The sequence below is a fragment of the Sparus aurata genome, chromosome 10, assembly GCF_900880675.1.
Source record: "Sparus aurata chromosome 10, fSpaAur1.1, whole genome shotgun sequence".
Classification (NCBI taxonomy): domain Eukaryota; kingdom Metazoa; phylum Chordata; class Actinopteri; order Spariformes; family Sparidae; genus Sparus; species Sparus aurata.
The window spans coordinates 33149332-33169333 of record NC_044196.1 but is presented as its reverse complement, the minus strand read 5'-3'; the positions used below and the strand labels follow the sequence as shown (position 1 = coordinate 33169333).

The following is a 20002-nucleotide window of genomic DNA, read 5'->3' as shown; positions in this document are numbered from 1 at the left end:
AAAGAAAGTGTCTGTCAACAGGGCAGGAAGATGATCAGGTCACTCCTTCAAATACAGATTCTATTCAATTTATTGCAGTTTTAACACGATAAGAGCACAAAGCCTGTCACTGTCAAAATACAAGAGAGAAAGATAATAAAAGACAAATAGGGAAAAAAGCTCTAACCACTCTCGTAGTCTAAAGATCAACTTTATTATCAATGTGTTTTGGCTTGTTTTCTTTCATACAACACAATACAAAGACCATGTAAGAAAACTATCAATACAATATTAGTACTCTCTATATGACCACACATGCATCATCTGTCTGCAAAAACTCCACTAACATTTGGTTAAAATAAAGATTCCACTGTCCTTTGCAAGGAAAGTAAAATAATTCCCACATCACATTGTGATATTTCAGTGTTTATAAATGATGACACTGTATCATTCACTGGTGCTCAAAGAGGTTTTAGATGAAGCGCAGTCATCCCAGTTTGTTTGTCTTTGTAGGCTTGGTTATGGGTATCCATCTTATTGACCAACTTTGATGGAAACTGCAACACCTCAAATAATTATGTGTTGTTAATAACTGTCTTGTACTGCTGTTCTCAAACTGTGGTGGTATGTGAGCTCCCTCTAGTGGTACACACAGGAATCCAAGGAACATTTATAGAAAATAAAATACATCAAAAACGTTTAGGAACATATAATTCTTCATAAAATACAACATAACTGTGAATTAAAACAACTAAACTGAAGTCTAATTCCAAATAAGTTTTGTCTTTGCTGTAATAATTATTTTTTTTGTTTCAGTGTGCTGCATAGTCACATACATACGACATTCATGACTGCAGTAAATACCAAGCAACAACCTCGAGGGCTGAGAAATGAAGCCAATGCAGGAGGAACAAAAAATGCAGTCCCTCGAATGGCCACTTGAGGCTGGTTCCAAAAGTGAGTCAATCTCCACTGCATCTCTCTTTTTTCTTTCTGTCTACCTTACTCTCTCTTCCTGTTCACAGTTAGTAAGATCAAGTCATTCCCCAGAAATGAAGAGGAAGTTTCAGTGCACTACAAAAGTGCAGGGCAAAGATAATACAAGCTCCTTTAGAGAGGTTAGTCAAGTTAATGCTCTGTCTACACAATATTATGAATATTTTGTTTGCAACAAAGAAAGTATGGAGAGTAATTTATCCTGTGAGGGGAGACTTGATGTTCAATTAATGTTGCGCCATATTATAGCAGCCATAACCCAAACATAACATAAGGAAACATATCTTCCAATCATATTTTCATACATTAATTGTTGTACTCTTACTCATTGTGTATTTTGAGGGCAACATTCAGAGCAATTAAAACAAACTCAAGAAATAATCAAGATTTTGGAAAGTTCTTATATTTATTCAAGTTGTGAAAATACATATATATTTTTAATACTATTCAATTGATGAACAAGGTCCCTTCACCTTCTGAGTTTAATACATTTCTGCAAAAAGAACATTTTATTTTTTCAAAGCAAGCGCAAACATCCATTCAGATATTTGTGTGACTAACAGGAATTGTATTCTTTGTTTTATGTACATTTTGTAGGCTGTAAGTCAGAATTCAATGTTTTCAAACAACAGAACCAAACCTCTTTATTACTCTTGCAATCTTACTGAAATGGCAGTACATGTGAGAGACTATGGCAGAACGGGTAACGAGACAGGATAATCAAGAAAGTAAAATAACTCACATAATGTAGTTCAATGACGGAAAAATACACAAAATTGTAAAATGGTAGAAAAGTGAAAAGAACTATAATTTTGCAACCCACATGGTTGGGTGGTGCAAGTCTAACACAACATTGTGTTTTTTGTTCATATGACATGACTTTTATAATTTGTGAGATACAACTAAAATTGGGGCGGCTGTAGCTCAGTGGGTAGAGCTGAGGACTAGTGACCGGAAGGTCGCGGGTTCGAATCCCTGGCTCCCCAGGGCAGGACTGAGTTACAAGCTGAAGCATCCTTGAGCAACATGCTGAACCCCAACACTGCTCCTGATGTGCAGTTGGCACCTTCGTGGCAGCCACTGCCATCAGTAAGGGCCCTGCAATGAGCTGGCGACTCATCCAGGGAGTACCCTGGCCTTCGCTTATAGAGTCACTGGATTTGGCCCCAGTACCCCGGCTCCACCTTGAAAAAAGGTGGTATAAAAGCGGTAACATCACCCACGACCCGCATGGATAAAGCGGAAGAAAAACAAAACGAAACAACTAAAATCGTCAGCAAAATAAAAGACAAAGAGTTCCTGATTATAATGATTCTCATGTAAAACAATACAATCTTCAAAAAATACAACTTCTATACCATAACAAGTGAGGAGAAAGTCCTTTGAATTGTACTTTTATTTTATCTTTCTAATCTACTTACTGTTACTGTTACTTTTGTAAATAATACTACTTACTGTTACTGTTACTTTTGAAAATAGTTATTATGTAGAACACATATGCAAAACTTTACAGGCTTATTTCACAGGAAACATGTTGACATGTCACAGTAAGTAAAAGCACAGGAGTGAATAATAAAATGAATCATGACTGAATTCCATTTAGCTGCTTCAGTTTCAGGGTCCTGGTATTGTTCACGCTGGTTCACTGTCAGGTCTTATTGGGACACTTCAATACAAAAGAGACACCATTAATGTTATTCGTAACATTTCCTTTTAGGTCTCATGATATCAGGTGTGAAAAAGGCCTCTTGGACTATCTTTGTGCAGTGCTGCTGAAGCCTTGCTATGGGGTTGGATTGGGACACTACACCTAATGGTGTTCTTTGACACCAGAACTGGTTGTGCTTGGTTGAGACTCTTGTACTGGGACACCTGGGTGCTCCTCATTTATGGACAGCATTGTGAACCTTGTGGCGATGTCTTCTCTCTAAAACATTTCCTTCAGGGGTACCTCTGAATTCCAACCTTTGCTCTTGGCAAACTTGTAAACACATCCGAAGAGATCAGGAAACAGCTCCATCACTTTAACTTTCTCTGCATCTTTGGCACTGCAAAGTAAAAGGAGCCTTTCATTACAATGTATTGAAAACTAGCATATATGGGTGAATGACACCCATAACCAAAGCATCACATTGTGTGCTAGTAGACTTAATGACTCCTGCATTGTGTTTTGACTTTCAGTTGTCATGCATCTTCTACTATTGAACTGTTTGTGATAGTAAATATACTTCAAGGGAATGTAGTTGACGGATCAGAAAACTAATTTATCACGTTTGGCTACAAATAGTTTGTTAAATAACACAGAGTAAGATACTAGAAAAATACAATTAACAAATTAAGAAAGATTTAAAATCGTTTCCTCTGGCTGTACTGTTTAAATCATGCATACAGCACTGACAGGGCCATCAAAGATAAGGTCTGCATGAGAGATAACATGCTCAGTTTCTGGCAGTTGGCTTTAATAGCTGATTATCAAAGATATTAGATTTTTAACAAACTCCAAGTGCTGATTAGGGCTGCTGTCCACTGAAATATTTGTTTTCAAATAGCTTTGTCAAATGTACCCAAATGCAGTGCCATGTTATCCTTTTTGACCTCCTACATTTAACTAATATAATTGGCTTGTTTTTAGTTTGAAAACTGGTTTTCAGGTGAATATAGATGCAGAGCATCAGCAAGAAGTGGAATGTAATAGAACGCGAGGATATATGGTCTGAACATTAAAGAGGTCATATTATTTCTCTCTGCCTTTCCTTTATTGTGTTATGTAGCATTTTTGTGTCTGTGAAAGGTCTGCAAAGTAAAAAAGGGGTTATTATCAGGGTTATTATTAAATATATACACTCAGTCAGACAGCAGACATACAGTTGCTACTGCTGTAGCAGTGACATTTTAGATCACACTACCTTGTTTGGCATGACCCGCCCTTCTCTGCCTCTGATTGGCTACATCCTGCCTGTGAAGATATGCGCATGTGCAACTCTCACCAAAAATTGAACAGAGGCGAGATGTCTCACTCTGTAACTAAAACGGAGCATCCACGACACAGTGTGAAAAGGTATGTTAATAATAATTAATAATCAATGTGTTTTTTAATAATTAAAGTATGTAAACCTAATTTACTAGGACCTCCAAATAAAAATATGAACATAGAAATTAGCAGAATATGACCTCTTTAAGAATTACATGCCATAAAGATGTACTTTTAGCTGAGTTTCACTTACTAGTGCTCATGAAGGTTTCGGATGAAGCGCAGTAATCCCAGTATGTTGTCAGGGTAGGGTTTCTTCTTTCCATCCATCTTTTGGACTAACTCTGGTGGAAACTGTAACACCAAATACAATTAGTTTAGTTAGATAGGGAGGAATATAAAAGTTGAAGTTGTTATGTTGCAGTCACCTTCTTTTTCCACTCTCTGAAGGATCCATCCCTGGCGTATTGTTCTATTGAACTAATCAGTTCCGGGTCAGCATTTCGGCAGTTTGACGCCTCTTCCCTGTTGCCAGTCCTTCTCAAGTATTCAACTCTGCTCACAAAAACGTTTATCTTAGAATATATGAATTATGTGAATTACAAAATGAACTAAAACATCATATAACCTTAAGGTTCTGTTCCAATGTTAAGTAACCTGAAAAACTCACTGCCATTTGTAACAATGGTAATAATTAAAAATACAGCCTTGCAACATAGCCTTACTCAATAGTTTATCATTCCATTTGTCTAGATAATGACACAAATGATATATCATTGTTGTTTATTTAATATAACACATAATATATATAATATAATAATATCTAATTCGGGTAACAGATAGAAAGCAACTACACCAGCAGTACAGTTTTCTTGTGTCACTAACTGACCTCTAAGAAAGTCTCATAACGTCCTAACAAGGTGACAGTTGGCAACATTACCCTGTAATAATGTGAAACTACATTAAATAACGCCCAATAAACACACCATACTATGAGTGCTGTTCTCTGTCTGATCATTATTAATATGGAACTACATCATCAATTACAGCCTGTATTGTCTAATTGAGCCATTGTAGGTCTGTGGTGGAAGCATTAAGTGTGGTGTGTTCAGTATTACTTGGTAGTGAGGGGGTGTCTAATCAATATGTTATGGATCTGATATGGTATTGTATTTGATTTTTTATTGCATGATCTTGTATGCAATAGGATATTTCCTAATTGGATTCTAATTACAATATAATTCAGCATTGTAGTCTAAGTATACACATTTTAGGTCTAATAATACATTCGATGTGATTCCTAATTATAACCTGATTTAGGTGTATGGCTTATAATTAGGGTAGAACTTTATAATACTAACTTTCTATTTTTTGTCTAATTTGTTATAAAGTTCATCTTGTAACATCTCATTAGTTAAGCAGACTATAACTGTCTTTGTTTACTGTCAAATAAATACCATATTATTCCAATTTTTTTCTAATTTGACAAAAACTACGGCTTAGTACATCTTATTAGTGTGCTCTAACATAAAGTGCACCTATTTCCTTCCTACCTTTCATTGGTCCAGAAGAAGGGATGACTCAAGCATTCTTCCACTGTAGGTCTGCTCTCTGGTTCTTTACTGATCATCCACTCGATGAGGTCCTTTGCCACCAAATCTTCAACGTGGTCCAACGTGTACGAACCTTTATGAATGTTGTACTCACATTCAAAGGGTTTGTTGCCGAAAGGATGGTGTCCTCCAGAGAGGATGTAATAAATCAGCATCCCTGCCACCTTGAGAATTAAGAGAACAGTTTTGCAATATAGTAAGTATTTTCTCCAAGTCATAGATTGAGTTTACATAGCAGTAAAACTGACCTGTACATCAGTGTTTGACTTGTATCGTATGTCAGCTTCATCTGTTAAAGTCTCCCTGGCCTTCCAGCATCTTGTTCCTGCACTGCCTGTGCAATAAGTTGTTTGTCCTTTCAGTAACCGCCTACTGATGCCAAAATCTGCTAATCTCGCCCTCCCGTTAACATCTGCAAGACAAATCACAAAAAGGTATGATAACTATACATTTTGAATATTGTTGCTGTTATTCTGAATTTCTGATTTAATTTCATTACTCCAATACATTTGAAACTTTTCCTTACCAATCAAAACATTCTGTGGTTTGAGATCACGATGGAGAATTGGAGGATTTTGACAGTGAAGCACTTTTAAACTCTCCAGAACCTGATAGACAAGTTTCTCTTTCAGCAGACCACCATCATTGTTTCTGATGCATTCTTCCAAGGTGTATTCACAAAGCTGAAGACCAAGATATCCAAAGTTCTCATCCTCTGCAAAGTCAACGTATCGGACAATAGATGGATGATCAAGTTCTGGAAGTCGTAGAAATCCCTCTTCATTCCTCAGAACTTGATAGTTGCTTCTTGTCATTCTCTTAATAGCAACCTCAGTGCCATCATCTCTCAGCCCCAAGAAGACTTCAGTACCTTCACTGCCCTTTGCTATACGGAACTCTTCATGATTCACATAATTCATGCTCCCAACTCTGGTTACTCTGCTTCCATCAGCTCTGTTTCTATCCAGCTTCTCTATTTTTTCTCTCCACTTCTTGCTGATTGGTCGCCTTGTGTGTGTATCTGATGATACAGTGGTGTTGGAGTCGAGTGGCTGAACATTTGAAGTTGACTCCACAACAGGAATTGATATTGGATCAGTTGCACCACTCAAACACTTGTCATTTGGGTCTTCTTCCTTGTCTGATTTTTCATTCTTCTTGTTCTTCTTTTTCTTCTTCTTGTTCTTCTTTTTCCTCGGCCCAGGTGAGGCTGTACAGTCCTCGCATTCCACATCTGGTTTGCTGAAATGATTGTTCAGTCGTCTGAGAACTTCTTTTAGATCTTGTAGCATCTTCATATCTGCTGACATCAGTATGTCTTCAGGAACTGAAGTTATTCCTACTGATGATAAGATGTTACCAGCATGTTTGCATGACAGCAAGTTTCCAAATAAGCCGTATGCTAAGACTCTTATGCTCATTTTGTGTTTGTCTTGCACAAAAGGAGCAACTGTTTTACATAACTTCTCAATGAAGTTCAGATCCCAGCCATCTGTGCCTTTTGTTTTCTGTGTTATCACATACAGTGTTTGCAGAACAGGTCCACATACATCAGGTTCATCTTTTAAGCAAAGCTCCAGTAGTTGGGGGACTAAAGCTTGTGCTTGTTCATTTGGTATTTCGTCCACAGTACACAGAACTGCATGTAAAGTAATAATAGTGTGATATACATATTCCTTGTGAATGTTTGGAAAGCGTCTGACTGCTCCTTCAATGTAGGTGTTCAGATTTCCAGTGTCCTTCAGCCATTTGATACTTCCCTGGTGGTATTTCTCTTCATTTGGCCCAGGTTCAGTAAAAATAAGTTCAATCATGGTCACATGGGTCTGAGGATGCTCCAACAGCATGTGACTGTCAAAAGTTTTGAACACTTGTTCAGGTGTTTTACTGTCCAGAGCAACTGCCATATCAAGGAAATATCTGATTACGGAGCATAATTTATCTCCTTTCGATGCAAAGTTGTTAATCGCCTGACTTCTTCCATCATTGTGAGTCACATGTTTAGGATCAATGACAGATATGGGTGTCTCCAGTGCACCAGCAGAGATGAGCACTTTCATAACATCATCTCTGTCTTTGATGGCAGCAGCTTGCAGTGGTGTGAATAGCTGTAGATTACATCCATTTGGATTAGCTCTTGCTTCAAGCAGTTTCTCCACAAAATCAAGTGGTGCTTCATACATTGAGACATAATGCAGAGGTGTGAAGCCTTGCTCTGAAACATTGTCTGGGTCTGCACCCTGCCGCAAAAGGAAAGTAAAAATATCCCAGTTATGAGTTACAACAGCAGCAGTCAGTGGGCTTATGTTGACTTTACACTCTGTGCATGAGTAAATGCCATTAATGTCGTTCTTCTTCAGTAATTTTTTTAGCTTCTTGAGGTTGTTGTCAATTACACACTGTATTATATGATGTGTTTCTGTTGGGGGTGCTGGCAGTTGGAACTCTGTGATGATATTCATTTTTCTTCATAACTGAAAAAGAGAAGGTTAGAGTATTACTGTCACGTTATACAGGAATACATATACATTACTGTGATGAATTTAAGTGAAATTTTATTTTAAGACTTTGCATTTAGGTGGGGTACAATCCATCAGAAGACATTCCCTGTAACTACATATAAGTACTAGAAGTAATGCAAAATCATTTCTACAACTTGAAAACTCATCTAACTACTACACTTGTCCTAACTACTAGAATTGCTGACAGCATTAACAACGTGTTTGTTACACAGAGTGCAACACTTTTCCATTACTGACATTTAGAATTTAAACTTCCTCCTTCAGCTCTGCAACAGGAATTAAACTCTGAATAAGCAGAGCTGTGGAATTTCCATTAATAGACTTTGGTGGTCGCAGGTACGAGGTGAAACATTGTTTTCATGTAAACTTTCATTCTGATGTGTCAGATAAGTTGAGATCTATTTACTCCTGCCAAACACAAATATAAATCTAATGGACATTATACATAGTCCTAATAATATCAAAGCTCTGCCTACTGTATTGTATTAAACATGTTATAATTCTGTCATGATTACAATGATAATATAAGTAATAACTTTGCCGTGATCACAGTAAAAGAATGTGTAATGTTTAGCCGTGATTGAAATGGATGTATTAACAGTTTGGAAAGCTTGATGAAGAAAATGTTAAATCAGCAGAGAAGCTGTGCTGAGCTGAGGCCAAGAGGAAGTGACACAAGACTGTTCGGTCGAAAAGGAGTGTGACAACCCAGGCTCTGTCAGAGGATGATGATTCTGTCATGATTACAATATAAATATAAATATTAACTTTGCTGTGATAACAGTAAAAGAGTGTGGAATGTTCAGCTGTGTTTGAAATAGATGTATTTAAAGTTTAGAAACTTAATGAACGAAATGTTAAATCAGTAGAGAAGATGGGATGAGCTGAGGCCAAGAGGAAGGGTTGCAAGACTGTTCGGTTGTGAGCAACCTAAACATCGCAGAAAGGACTTCAAGAAATCTTCAGCAGAAACAGACCAAGGAAATAAGAGCACAACAGACTGACCATTTTTGCCAACATGCTTTGGATTACAATTTGGATATTGGAGTACTTTCTCAAGGGCTGTTCATGTCAAGTTCCAAACCAGAAGAAGCAGAGTAGACATTTGGACTCAGGCAGTGAGAAGCTAGGCGAGTCTCCTCACTACCAACTTAAGAACTCCCTATTCAAATTCCCACTTTTAAAGCAACCTCTTTATAATGGAGAGAGTTGGTCCAGTGCCTCCTGGCAAACTTGGGATCTAACAGATGACATCAAATAACCACCAAAAAGTAGAAACTGAAGGAGAGTAGGTCTACATGACTGTGTTTATTTAAGGTGAGAACACTGATTATTTTACAATATAATTTGAATCTGAGTGTTAAGAGAAATGTAGTAAAATGAACTTACAATGCTGAAGTAAGGTGTCCACGGTAGAATGAATTCTACTGATCAAAACTTAACATGCTATGCTTTATCTGTAGTTCTTCCTGCCTCTGACTCGCTTTGTTATGAGACAGTTAGATGATGGGTTGGGCCTCCACAGGATGTGGGAGATCTTGCACCTTCTACGCTTTACTTCCTGAACATTAATCTGTAACTGTGCAGTCATTATAGTCTACATGCAATCTACAAAGATTGTATCCGGCCTTAAATAATACCTGCAGGCACTGTTCTGGGTTAAAGAATGGGGCAGGTAAAAAGTAATTGAACCTCTCTGTACATTAGCAGTTAGTATTTGGGTTAAAAGACACTAGAGCTGAAACCATGTCAGATATATGGTGGTAAAGCACAAAGCTACTTGTAGTAATGACACAGATATTTCCATATATTTCCTTGAATTGAAATATTTCCTCGATTAAAATCACAATATAGTTAGTATGTAAGTATGTAAAGCTTGAAACATCAATAAACACATTTGTTCAAAAAAATAAATAAATAAAATCACAATATAAATCCTTGCTGTTTAATTGGTGGTGCCCCATGTAGAGAGGCTGTGTCCTCACTGCAGTGGCCCAGGGTTCAATTCTGACCTGTGGCTCTTTGCTGTGTGTCACATTGTGATTTCCACTGCTATGCAGATGATACGCAGTTGTATGTCCCACTACAGCCTGGTAAAAGTGATGATTGTCGTATTTTCTCCTGCCTTGCTGAGATAAAAAATTGGATGTCCAAAAATGTTCTGCAATTGAATGACTCCAAATCAGACATTGTTATAATGAGTCCCTCTGGCTCCAGCACTAGTAACTATGCCAAACTCTCCTCTAGTCTGGTCATTCCTGTCCTCTGCTGACTTACAAAAGGTCATCCATGCTTTTATCTCCTCCAGACTGGACTACTGTAATGCACTTTACTCTGGTGTCAGCAGGCGAAACATCCAAAGACTGCAGCTGATACAAAATGCTGCTGCTAGGTTTTTAACACACACTAAGAGATGTGACCACATTACACCAATTATTGCTGCTCTTCACTGGTTACCTGTGAGTTTGAGAATATTTTTTTAGATTTCACTGCTTGTTTTTAAAGCCCTGAATGGTCAGGCTCCTGCCTATATTTGTGATCTGCTGACTCCTTATGAGCCTGATCGCCGCCTGAGATCCTCCAGCATGGCCCTCCTAATGGTTCCAAAATCTTGACTTGTCACTAAAGGTGACCGGTAAATGGTCTGCATTTTTATAGCGCTTTTCCAGTCTAACGACGGCTCAAAGCGCTGTACAACACATGCCACATTCACCCATTCACACACACATTCATACACTGATGAATGCAAGGTGCCAACTGCTCATCAGGAGCAATTTGGGGTTCAGTATCTTGCTCAAGGACACTTTGACATGCAACTAGGGGGAGCCGGGATTCGAACTGGTGACCTACTCATCACTAGACGACCCGCTCTACCCACTGAGCCACAGCCGCCCCAGGGCCTTTGCTGTTGGTGCCCCTCGGCTATGGAACTCTCTGCCTGGAGATCTCAGGCAGGCTAACTCAGTATCCTCTTTTGCTTTTATCCTCCTTGTTTTATCTTTGTTTGGATTTTAACTCATCATGTTATCTGTTTTATTGTGAAGCCCTTTGTAACTCGTTTTTGAAAAGTGCTATACAAATAAAGTTATTATTATTATCATTATTCAACACTCAACTTATTGTAATAAACTAGAGCAAAAATTTTGTCAGTTTAACATATTCATTTGAATCATCATCATACAAATATCAGCTTTTAGAGCCCAATGTCCTATGTTAATGTGTCATTATATTGTAAGATTTCCCCGTCACAATGTAATGAATGCTTCTTAGAGAGGAGAAGATGAACTGTGACTGATAGAGCCAGAGCTCTAATGCTAATGATCAATGAATGATAAAACACATCTTACAATCATACTTTTACACATTTATTTTGACACTCAGCTGACTAAATGTACAGTATTCAGTATACAGTATTTTGAGAGTAACATGCAATTGTAGGAACCAGCCATCGTCCTCTGTTTCTCTCACCACAGGAGGTGTGAGTGGCATGTCAGTGTCCATCTCACCTCTCACCTACTCCCTGCCATATTGTGGTGGCCTGGATACTGTACTTCCTTTGCCCCCCTTTTCTTTGACACTATACTGTTGACAAAAACAGCATGTGATCCAGCTATATGCATTTTCGCCTGCGAGAAAGGACAGTCTGCTGAGTTCTCATGTGGAATCACCAGATAACCTCCTGATTCTGTTCCTTCCCCCGCCTAGGGAGAGTCCTGATCCCTTTTATTGCCCTCTCTCTCACACTCTGGCCTTATTAGAGCCTCTCATAACAAACCTATGGACAATCAGGCTCAGAAAGGACTTAATCAATACCTGGGTTACATCAGTGCCTGTCTACTCTTCCACGGACTGTTTACATTCAGTGCCAATTCAATCACTGGAGAACATCAGGTTTATCCTTTGTTACAACTTGCTTGTCACCAAAGGAAAGGCCCACATCTGGCATGTACTATAAAGATGTTATCCCATAAGTTACGACACTCAAACCCGGCAGGGTGTCTCCACATTCATTTTTAAAGAAACCAAAAGCCTTGATTTCTCCTGTAATACTGAAAGAACATTAGATTACAAACTCATTTTCTTTTTGACAGTATATCTTTAACTAGCTAAATGAGACCTCAAACATGCTCTGTCTCTCATTTGTGTTAGTTAAAGAAAACTTCTGTTAAGAATCACAGGGTCAATGTCAATATTTTGGTGGAGCTAGAGTACCACCTCCTGGTAAGTTTTGGTATAATTTCAAAGGCCAATACTAACGGAATGTTCTGTTCTATGATCTATTTCTAACTATTTAGACGTTTTCTTTTAATCTGATACATGTCTGGGAAGTATAAACTGTCAATGTATAAGATATTCTTGAGCCATTAGTGCCTTTAATGATTATGTGCTTGTATTTGTGTTTTATTTTAACTAATAGTTCCTCTTTTGCCTATTAGGCAACTTCAATTGTGTTCTTTTATATTTCCATAACAATTGTTAATGTGAGACCATGGTGGATTTCAGCACATAGTCAGTTGCGATTTAAAAACTTTATCAAATCATTAGTTTGATTCAACAAGTAAGAAATCGGTAACATGAGCTGTGACGTCACCGGAGGAAGCAAGTGACCAGGCCGCCTCCAAGTCCGCCTAGGTTCCGCTCTCGATTTACAACATTAAAAGCTCATGCATCCCGTTACTCTTCGCTTTTTTACGCTTTTTGACTCTTCTCCTGAAAAACTCTTCGCATTCTTCGCTTGTTTTCGTTTGCCACCTTCGTACTTACTTTAATTTTTAGTACGCGCAACTTCTTATTTTTCAAGTTAATTTCCGTACTTTGCTAGATTTTTGAAGCTCTGATACTTGGTAACCTCCAGAGATTTGAGCCACTTGCGAGATACCTCTCCCGGTGAAGCTCTTTTATTCTGAAAAGATTTTTCTGTGAAATTTGAGCAAGAACGAAATTGATTCTTTTATTTTTGTTATATTTTTCTTGTTGTTAAAGTATCGTACTTAAAGCCAAATAAACCATTTTTGTTTTCTTGTATTTAGTAACAGAAAGGATTGTCTGGCCGGCATTTCTCTCCCAGTTATTTTTACACAAGAAGTCAATTCAATATATATTCGGAGCTCCGCAATCACCAATTCTATCGAGACTCTGATAATTCTTAAGCCATCACGAAGTCGGTGCAGTTAAACTGCTCAAGAAGCCGTGAAGAAACATATCCACAGCAGAACCGCCTGCAGCGATCTCAAGCGAGACACTTCGCTGGGCAGAGGAAGTTCGACCCGAGACGGCATCAAATTCCAGCGGTACGGAAGCCGACAGGCCGCAAAGAGCTCAGACGGAATTCCCGCTGTGCCGGTAACACTACGTCACCAGGGGTTGCCTCGCCATCATCCTGCGGCTAAATAGACTCGGCTTCTGCATCTAAGCTGACCCAGAGAGTCCGGATTCTGGATCATCTCCCCTCTTCAAACAAAAGTAGGTTAAGAACTCCACACACGACAAGAGTCACATGTGAATGAAATCAGAGTTGGTGGTTGTGAAAGCTTCGAATATATATATCATAAATCCAAAACATCTCCCATATAATTCCGTTAGAAATTAATTCCATAGTCGCGAATTAACGGTTCCATGTCAAAATCCACCATTGTCTGAATCCATCCAATCAATAATTCATTCCAGTCTTCACCCTTTCTGTTACTTTGTTACCCGTTTGAATTTACCTCATGTCATTTAATCTGCATTTATTTAGTTAATAAACATATTTAATCTTATGTCGTTGTCTGTGCACGTTTAATTTGAAGTAGGAAATCGATGGGATCGTGGAAAGAATTCACTGCTTCAGAATAGGAGCAAATAGACACTGAAATTAAACAAGATTCACTTGAGATTGATGATTTATCTGTCTACCAAACTTGGACAGTTGATATCTTAACTAATTACCTCCGAGATTAGTTTAGAATTCAAATATCAGAGGTGGTGCCCTGTAAACGAGTGTAAATTAATCGCCAGTGATTAATTATCAGATATTTATCAAAGTAGTGTCTCCTACACAATATACTTAAAACAAAATTCATACAAAAGAATCTGCATGTTGTAAAGCTTGCATATTCCATTAAGTGTTTTTTTTCTTTGCAAAAGCACGTTTCTGTCAACGGGGCAGGAAGATGATCAGGTCACTCCTTCAAATCCAGATTCTATTCAATTTATTGCAGTTTTAACACAATAAGAGCACAAAGCCTGTCACTGTCAAAATAAAAGAGAGAAAGATAATAAAAGACAAATAGGAAAAAAACTAATCACTCTTGTAGTCTAAAAAACAACTTTATTATCAATGTGTTTTGGCTTGTTTTCTTTCATACAACACATAACAAAGACCATTTAAGAAAATTATCAATTTAATATTAGTTGTCATGGCCTCTTAATGCCATGCTGAACTGTTAACTATCTGATGTCCTAATACAGTGCAATACTGCCCCCTGTGGACGCTTAGATGAATGCAGACCTAACTCCCGTTTAGTTAAGTTTCACTTTTATGGCGTCATTTTAGTGCCAATAATCTGCGCGCATAAAACCATAATCAGCGCGCATAAAGACCACTCTCTGCGCGTTCACGGTCACTCTGCGCGCACGCGGTCACTCTCTACGCGCTCGCTGTCTCCCTCTTTGCCTCCTGCTCGCTCGACTCTGCTGAGTTTTAGCACTCTGGGGGCGGGCTTTGAATAGACGCCCCGCAACCCTCCCTCCTTTCTGATTGGTCACTTTAAACACCTACTGTCTAGAGTGCCTTAAGAGAGAGAGCATGGAGCCCCTCAAAAGTTCCGGAAGTTAGCACAAGCTAACTGCAGCTCAATGTAATTCCTATGGAGCAGATGGTCGGAGCAACACTTGTTCAAGGTAAAAATGTTTAAAGAATGACATTTTCATATCGGTAGTGTATCAGAATTAAGTATGTTGGTGGATTGTCCCCGTCTAGATTAGAAGATTTAGAGAATATGAACAGGCTAACTAGCACACTGGATAACAATAGCAACACATGCAACAGGCTGATAAATGTAAAGTCTGTTCTCTAAATATAACTTAATGCTGTCAATTTATACTAGTAGCGAGGTTAATGTGTAGGGAGTGTGATTGTAGTTAATATCATTGAGGCTGCAGAATGAAGGGTGAAGCTTATGATATTAGGACATTGATTCTGGAATGCAAGCTCATAATGTCGTGTATTTTATATAAATATATAAGCTAGAAAGAGAGCTATTTTATGAAATATTGCAGCCCATACAATTATACATTAGTCTACTATATTAGGGCTGTCAGTTTTCATTTGATATTCGAATAAAGGTGCAGTGATGCCACTTCACAACTTTATTTTGCATGATGCAGGCCAGGAGTGCTGAGTAGACAATGGTGAGACTGAAAAGACATAATGAATTTTTTTCAAGCAGTCATACTAAACAAATGTCCCTAACAGGTGATATCATCTTGCATATATTTGGGAACCTACAGTAGGAGCACTTTGTCGTGGAGCGTCAGTGATGCTGCAGGCCAGGAGTACTGAGTGGACCACAGTGAGACTGAAAACATAGTAAGGTGGGTCAGGCATAATAATTCATACTAAATGGGTATTACCTTGCAATATTATTAAAGGAATCATATTAAATATAACTATTGCTATTTGTCATATCATTTGATACACCTTTGCAACATCATGCAGTGCAGTACAACAGCTGTGCCATAAATTCTGCTTTTATAAATCTTATACATGTAAGACATACATGTATACATGTCATATCCGTAAGTCTTTCTGCTTTATGATTTTGGTGAACTTTGGTTGTGTATTACAATTGTTTTTATGTTGCACACACTGTAATAATTCAGCCATGTATATATACATGTTAAGTTTAAGTTTTTAGCAATGTAGCTCAGATATTGTTCTGATTCAAGCTGTCTGTACTTACCTCAGTGATTGTGATTGTGATTCTGTTTGTATGGCTGCATTTTGAAAATTTTGGATATTTTGGATATTTTGTTTTGCAGTTTCACTGTCGAGATATGTTCCTCAGTAAAGGTCAGAGACAATGCCACCTGTACGGTCTGTGAGTCTTTTATGGGCGTACTCGATTGTTAGCTAGCTGGATAAACTACTTCCGCACGAAGGGGGAGGCCAGCATATTATTACTCTCTATATGACCACACATGCATCATCTGTCTGCAAAAACTCCACTAACATTTGGGGAAAATAAAGATTCCACTGTCCTTTGTGAGGAAAGTAAAATAATTCCCACATCACATTGTGATATTACACCATATAAAAAGAAACACATTATAATATCAAGGGTAGATGTGATCTTATTGAGCCTTCACCCTAAAACAAACATGATCAAACATCACTCATTTTTATGACAAACAGATAACCTTATAATACACAGAATCCTTCCAAAAACCTTAAAACTATCTCTTTAAAAACAACCTGCATGTTGTAAAGCTTTTATATTCTATTACATTGTTTTAATTACAATATTAACATAATGAGAAGAAGCACTTACAATTTATTTTTACATTTTTGCCACCCTCCTCACTTCAGCAAAGAATTTGAACTCGTGTTCTCTATTTCTTTTAAGTACAGGTCTTTAACATCCGCCGTTTCAATGACAGATCAGGGTCAAGGTCCTACTATTGGAGTTGACATAGAACTACATCAGCACTAATTTATTTACCTGAAGGAGCTTTTTTCAGTGATAGCCCAAAAAGAAGGGTTGCATTTTGTTAATGTGGAAACATCCAGAGGCTTGTAGACTTGTCTTCTTACCATACAGTTGACTGTGAAGCTCCAGATCAGTGGCAAAATAAGCAAACGTAGACGTTGGGGTGCTGATTTACAACCACCCTGCGTCCTCGGGACTGCAAACAGATAAAAAATTCAATTGCATGACAATTAAATAAACAATAAAGGAGCTGTCAAAAACTGATGTTGCGGTGGAGAGCTGTGTGAAGGAGGTCAGTAAGAGAGAAAGGATGAATTCATTCCAGGAATCAGGAAAAGTTTGTGTTATCATTGACTTTAGCAACAGACACCAACACCAGCAACCACTTGAGGGGTGCTAGCGAGTTGGGAGGGGGGTCTTGTGAGTTGCTCAGGTAGCCTAACCTGGATGTGTTACAATAGGTAGCGTACTGGCTTCTGGCAACAACTATCCATGCGAGATGTCACGTGACTTTTCCGGCTGCTGATTGTAGTATTGTTTGTAATATGTGGTTCCCTTTTTAACGTGGACGTTTTTTCGCTAACGACAAAACAATGAATTATCCATGCATTCATATGGAACTAAGCTTGAGAAGCGCCCCACCATTTCTCTCCTTCCTGATGGTCGCACTCGTGGATCAACAGTTTTTGCCTGCCATGACGACCGCGCGCCGGAGATGCAGCAGCTAACGTGAGTAGTTCAAAAACCTTCTTTTTCATAAACTCTGTGTACACAAACAATGTTCTCAATGCTCGGTTCATGAGTAGAGACCCTGGTGATGCTACGAGCAAAGTTTCATGTTGTGTCGAGCCTTCTTAGTGTTTTAAAAATAGAGATTTTGATGCCATCGTATCCCTGCCCCGAGCACTCCCGTTCAAAATTAGCTTGCCCGAAAACCAAACTACCGTAAATCTTAAAAGTGCCTCTTTCGTCATAATTATGCATTTACCCGAAAGTTGGACTCATATTCAATCACAAAAAAAGCCTTGGTTGCATTTTGGCAAGAGTTTAACTTTAAGTCAAATGCTCAATTAGTCCAGTAGCTTGGTTTCACACATACAAAACTAACTCCCATCAACCAAGGGTCCGTGTTAGGTCTGGTTGTGTTTGGTACGAATTAGCATCTACATTATTTGCATGCTATCATGCAGGACTAAGATGGTGACCATAGTAAACGATATACCTTCTGAGTATCAGCAAGTTAGCATTGTCATTGTCAACCTGTTAGCATGCTGATGTTAGCACTGAGATGAAAGCTCCACTGTGCCTTTAAGAGCAGCCTCACTGAGCCACTCGTGGGCATCGACTCTTGTTAACACAATGCGAGCTGCTATACACAGAAATAAAATGTGTCAGTGAAACTGATGCTACCTCTCAGGTTTCCAGGAGAGAGATGATTCAAGCATTCTTCCACTGTAGGTCTCTTTTTTGGTTCCTTGTGGATCATCAACTCGATGAGTTCCTTTGCCACCACATCTTCAACATGGTCCAAAGTGTACAAACCTTCATCAATGTTGTTCTCACATCACTCGCCAAAAGGATGGTGTCCTCCAGAGAGGATGTAATAAATCAGCATCTCTGCCACCTAAAAAATAAACAGATCATTTGTGCAATGATAGGAATATTCTTCAATTATATATCAATGCAGTTTGTGTCGCAGTAAAACTGACCTTTACATCAGTGTTTGACTTGTATCGTATGTCAGCTTCGTCTGTTAAAGTCTCCCTGGCCTTCCAGCATCTTGTTCCTGCACTGCCTGTGCAATAAGTTGTTTGGCCTTTGGGTAACCGTCTACTGATGCCAAAATCTGCTAATCTCGCCCTCCCCTTAACATCTACGGGACAAATCACAAAAAGGTATATTAAGTATAGATATGGAATACTGTTGCTGTCATTCTGAATTTCTGATTTAATTTAATTACTTCAGTACATTTTGAACTTTTCCTTACCAATCAAAACATTCTGTGGTTTGAGATCACGGTGGAGAATTGGAGGATTTTGACAGTGAAGCACTTTTAAACTCTCCAGAACCTGATAGACAAGTTTCTCTTTAAGCAGACCACCATCATTGTTTCTGATGCATTCTTCCAGGGTGTATTCATAAAGCTGAAGACCAAGATATCCAAAGTTCTCATCCTCTGCAAAGTCAACGTATCATAAAATAGATGGATGATCAAGTTCTGGAAGTCGTAGAAATCCCTCCTCATTCCTCAGAACTTGATAGTTGCTTTTAGTCATTTTCTTAATAGCAACCTCAGTGCCATCATCTCTCAGCCCCAAGAAGACTTCAGTACCATCACTGCCCTTCGCTATGTAGAACTCTTCATCATTTACATAAATCATGCTCCCAACTCTGGTTACTCTGCTTCCATCAGTGCTAACCAGCTTCTCTAATTTTTGTCTCCAACTCTTGCTGATTTGTAGCCATGTGTGTGTATCTGATGACACAGTGGTGTTGGAGTGGAGTGGCTGAACATTTGAAGTTGACTCCACAACAGGAATTGATATTGGATCAGTTGCATCACTCAAACACTTGTCGTTTGGGTCTTCTTCCTTGTTGGATTTTTCATTTTTCTTCTTTTTCTTTTGAAAGTGAAACATAACCAATTAAAGACAGTACCACTGGTAGCCTCCAGGGGGCACTGAGAGATACTGCAGTGACCTAGTCACACTTTTGTACAGCCACCCCCAAATTTAGGATAAATTTGTCCATGAGAAAGGGTGACTAATCGGGGGCGGTACTTGTAGCTTCCTGGAGAGGAGGAAGCTCAACAAGACGTGTGACAGGCCGAGTGTAGGTTTGGTCTCTCGTCCTCACGTCTGCCACTCGAATCCGTCCATCGCTGCCAGGGTAGACCCGATCAACCTTACCAACTGGCCACAGAGCCCTGGGCAGTTGAGGGTCTACAATCATCCCGGTGCTGTCAACCGCCAGGTTTGGAGTGTCCCTCTGCCATCTCTGCCTGGATTGTAGGGATGGCAAGTAGTCCTTTGTGAACCGGGCCCAGAATTGGTCAGCGAGGACCTGACTGTGTCGCCATTGACGCCGGCCAAGAAGCTCAGTATCTGCATACGCCACTTGGGGTAAGGAAGGGTCTGGCCGCCCCATTAGTAGAATGTTCAGAGTGATGGGGTCTGGGTCAGAGATGTCAGCAGAGGTGTACCCAAGTGGCTTCGAATTGAGAATACCCTC

The 20002-nt window shown here is 38.9% G+C and overlaps 1 protein-coding gene across 1 annotated transcript; it reads right to left on the bottom strand.

Annotated features, from left to right (window-relative positions):
* Positions 1-1362: 1362 nt before the first annotated feature.
* LOC115590302 (serine/threonine-protein kinase ppk4-like) lies at positions 1363-18902 on the bottom strand. The gene is made up of 6 exons (XM_030431642.1): positions 18759-18902; positions 5808-5971; positions 5500-5723; positions 4375-4501; positions 4200-4300; positions 1363-3023 (listed from the first exon to the last, which is right to left on the bottom strand). The coding sequence occupies exons 3-6, from the start codon at positions 5712-5714 to the stop codon at positions 2903-2905; spliced, it is 564 nt and encodes a 187-aa protein (XP_030287502.1). The 5' UTR covers positions 5715-5723; positions 5808-5971; positions 18759-18902; the 3' UTR covers positions 1363-2902.
* Between the last annotated feature and the right edge of the window lie 1100 nt (positions 18903-20002).